The sequence below is a fragment of the Procambarus clarkii genome, chromosome 64, assembly GCF_040958095.1.
Source record: "Procambarus clarkii isolate CNS0578487 chromosome 64, FALCON_Pclarkii_2.0, whole genome shotgun sequence".
NCBI lineage: Eukaryota > Metazoa > Arthropoda > Malacostraca > Decapoda > Cambaridae > Procambarus > Procambarus clarkii.
Genome location: NC_091213.1, coordinates 24,567,953 through 24,572,119, shown reverse-complemented (window position 1 = coordinate 24,572,119; position 4,167 = coordinate 24,567,953). Strand labels below are relative to the sequence as shown.

Sequence of the window (4,167 nt, the reverse complement as noted above, 5' to 3'; positions counted from 1 at the left end):
TCCAGCACCTTCTGAACCTTGTGGTGCTCAGGAACTATATGTCTCACCTCCAGCACCTTCTGAGCCTTGTGGTGCTCAGGAACTATATGTCTCACCTCCAGCACCTTCTGAACCTTGTGGTGCTCAGGAACTATATGTCTCACCTCCGGCACCTGAACCTTGTGGTGCTCAGGAACTATATGTCTCACCTCCAGCACCTTCTGAACCTTGTGGTGCTCAGGAACTATATGTCTCACCTCCGGCACCTTCTGAACCTTGTGGTGCTCAGGAACTATATGTCTCACCTCCAGCACCTTCTGAACCTTGTGGTGCTCAGGAACTGTATGTCTCACCTCCAGCACCTTCTGAACCTTGTGGTGCTCAGGAACTATATGTCTCACCTCCAGCACCTGAACCTTGTGGTGCTCAGGAACTATATGTCTCACCTCCGGCACCTGAGCCTTGTGGTGCTCAGGAACTATATGTCTCACCTCCAGCACCTTCTGAACCTTGTGGTGCTCAGGAACTATATGTCTCACCTCCGGCACCTTCTGAACCTTGTGGTGCTCAGGAACTATATGTCTCACCTCCAGCACCTGAACCTTGTGGTGCTCAGGAACTATATGTCTCACCTCCAGCACCTTCTGAGCCTTGTGGTGCTCAGGAACTATATGTCTCACCTCCAGCACCTTCTGAACCTTGTGGTGCTCAGGAACTATATGTCTCACCTCCGGCACCTTCTGAACCTTGTGGTGCTCAGGAACTATATGTCTCACCTCCGGCACCTTCTGAACCTTGTGGTGCTCAGGAACTATATGTCTCACCTCCGGCACCTTCTGAACCTTGTGGTGCTCAGGAACTATATGTCTCACCTCCGGCACCTTCTGAGCCTTGTGGTGCTCAGGAACTATATGTCTCACCTCCGGCACCTGAACCTTGTGGTGCTCAGGAACTATATGTCTCACCTCCGGCACCTTCTGAACCTTGTGGTGCTCAGGAACTATATGTCTCACCTCCGGCACCTTCTGAACCTTGTGGTGCTCAGGAACTATATGTCTCACCTCCAGCACCTTCTGAACCTTGTGGTGCTCAGGAACTATATGTCTCACCTCCAGCACCTTCTGAACCTTGTGGTGCTCAGGAACTATATGTCTCACCTCCAGCACCTGAACCTTGTGGTGCTCAGGAACTATATGTCTCACCTCCGGCACCTTCTGAACCTTGTGGTGCTCAGGAACTATATGTCTCACCTCCGGCACCTTCTGAGCCTTGTGGTGCTCAGGAACTATATGTCTCACCTCCGGCACCTGAACCTTGTGGTGCTCAGGAACTATATGTCTCACCTCCGGCACCTTCTGAACCTTGTGGTGCTCAGGAACTATATGTCTCACCTCCGGCACCTTCTGAACCTTGTGGTGCTCAGGAACTATATGTCTCACCTCCAGCACCTTCTGAACCTTGTGGTGCTCAGGAACTATATGTCTCACCTCCAGCACCTTCTGAACCTTGTGGTGCTCAGGAACTATATGTCTCACCTCCAGCACCTGAACCTTGTGGTGCTCAGGAACTATATGTCTCACCTCCGGCACCTTCTGAACCTTGTGGTGCTCAGGAACTGTATGTCTCACCTCCGGCACCTTCTGAACCTTGTGGTGCTCAGGAACTATATGTCTCACCTCCAGCACCTTCTGAACCTTGTGGTGCTCAGGAACTATGTCTCACCTCCGGCACCTTCTGAACCTTGTGGTGCTCAGGAACTATATGTCTCACCTCCGGCACCTTCTGAACCTTGTGGTGCTCAGGAACTATATGTCTCACCTCCGGCACCTTCTGAACCTTGTGGTGCTCAGGAACTATATGTCTCACCTCCGGCACCTTCTGAACCTTGTGGTGCTCAGGAACTATATGTCTCACCTCCGGCACCTTCTGAACCTTGTGGTGCTCAGGAACAGGCTTATATCTCAGTGTGTCGTTGTTGTATGATATATTGTATACTATATTGTATATGATATTGTTGTATGATGTATACACCATACGAGGCGTGATAGCCAGGGTGACCGGTCCTGGAACATCATAATCCCATTGATCACGGGCCACCATTAGTATAAAGCCTTTTAATTAAAACTAGTAAGGCAGGCCAGCTTCAAATGACAGCTGGTAGAGCCTGGTTATCTGGTGGAGCCTGGTTATCTGGTGGAGCCTGGTTATCTGGTGGAGCCTGGTTATCTGGTGGAGCCTGGTTATCTAGTAGAGCCTGGTTATCTGGTGGAGCCTGGTTATCTGGTGGAGCCTGGTTATCTGGTGGAGCCTGGTTATCTGGTAGAGCCTGGTTATCTGGTAGAGCCTGGTTATCTGGTAGAGCCTGGTTATCTGGTAGAGCCTGGAAAGCTGGTGGAGCCTGGTTATCTAGTAGAGCCTGGTTATCTGGTAGAGCCTGGTTATCTGGTAGAGCCTGGTTATCTGGTGGAGCCTGGTTATCTGGTAGAGCCTGGTTATCTGGTAGAGCCTGGTTATCTGGTAGAGCCTGGTTATCTGGTAGAGCCTGGTTATCTGGTGGAGCCTGGTTATCTGGTGGAGCCTGGTTATCTGGTGGAGCCTGGTTATCTGGTGGAGCCTGGTTATCTGGTGGAGCCTGGTTATCTGGTAGAGCCTGGTTATCTGGTAGAGCCTGGTTATCTGGTAGAGCCTGGTTATCTGGTAAAGCCTGGTTATCTGGTAGAGCCTGGTTATCTGGAAGAGCCTGGTTATCTGGTAGAGCCTGGTTATCTGGTAGAGCCTGGTTATCTGGTAGAGCCTGGTTATCTGGTAGAGTCTGGTTATCTGGTAGAGCCTGGTTATCTGGTAGAGCCTGGTTATCTGGTAGAGCCTGGTTATCTGGTGGAGCCTGGTTATCTGGTGGAGCCTGGTTATCTGGTGGAGCCTGGTTATCTGGTAGAGCCTGGTTATCTGGTGGAGCCTGGTTATCTGGTGGAGCATGGTTATCTGGTGGAGCCTGGTTATCTGGTGGAGCCTGGTTATCTGGTAGAGCCTGGTTATCTGGTAGAGCATGGTTATCTGGTGGAGCCTGGTTATCTGGTGGAGCCTGGTTATCTGGTGGAGCCTGGTTATCTGGTGGAGCCTGGTTATCTGGTAGAGCCTGGTTATCTGGTGGAGCCTGGTTATCTGGTAGAGCCTGGTTATCTGGTAGAGCCTGGTTATCTGGTAGAGCCTGGTTATCTGGTAGAGCCTGGTTATCTGGTGGAGCCTGGTTATCTGGTGGAGCCTGGTTATCTGGTAGAGCCTGGTTATCTGGTAGAGCCTGGTTATCTGGTAGTGCCTGGTTATCTGGTAGAGCCTGGTTATCTGGTAGAGCCTGGCTGCTCAAGCTCATTAGCTCCAGCCCAACGAACTAACGAGCTAGTGAACTACCCAACGAGGCAGGGAACAAGCACCGTCACTGCTCCCATAAGGAGCCTCCCGCCGCTCCACAGTCAATATTAACGGAAATTTGGTGAAGAAAAATACGAAACCCTATTAGACTCTGCTCGGTTAATGGGGGCCCTGGTGGGTAATGGGGGCCCCTGGTGGGTAATAAGGGCCCCTGGTGGGTAATGGTGGCCCTGGTGGGTAATGGTGGCCCTCGTTGGTAATGTTGGCCCTCGTGGGTAATGGTGGCCCTCGTGGGTAATGGTGGCCCTCGTGGGTAATGGTGGCCCTCGTGGGTAATGTTGGCCCTCGTGGGTAATGGGGGCCCTGGTGGGTAATGGGGGCCCCTGGTGGGTAATGGTGCCCCTGGTGGGTAATGGGTCCCCTGGTGGGTAATGGTGGCCCTGGTGGGTAATGGTGGCCCTGGTGGGTAATGGGTCCCCTCGTGGGTAATGGTGGCCCTGGTGGGTAATGGTGGCCCTGGTGGGTAATGGTGGCCCTCATGGGTAATGGTGGCCCTCGTGGGTAATGGTGGCCCTGGTGGGTAATGGGGGCCCTGCTGGGTAATGGGGGCCCTGCTGGGTAATGGGGGCCCTGGTGGGTAATGGGGGCCCTCGTGGGTAATGGTGGCCCCTCGTGGGTAATGTTGGCCCTCGTGGGTAATGGTGGCCCTCGTGGGTAATGGTGGCCCTCGTGGGTAATGGTGGCCCTCGTGGGTAATGGTGGCCCTCGTTGGTAATGTTGGCCCTCGTGGGTAATGGTGGCCCTCGTGGGTAATGGGGG

The 4,167-nt window shown here is 53.1% G+C and overlaps 1 protein-coding gene across 1 annotated transcript; it reads right to left on the bottom strand.

The window, feature by feature from the left end:
- Positions 1–2,122: 2,122 nt before the first annotated feature.
- LOC138354797 (uncharacterized) lies at positions 2,123–3,349 on the bottom strand. Its single transcript, XM_069309291.1, has one exon. The coding sequence runs from the start codon at positions 3,347–3,349 to the stop codon at positions 2,123–2,125; it is 1,227 nt and encodes a 408-aa protein (XP_069165392.1).
- Positions 3,350–4,167: the final 818 nt, after the last annotated feature.

Excerpts from the sequence above, each read along its gene's own strand:
- LOC138354797 (XM_069309291.1), bottom strand. The coding sequence starts at position 3,349 with ATGAGCTTGAGCAGCCAGGCTCTACCAGATAACCAGGCTCTACCAGAT.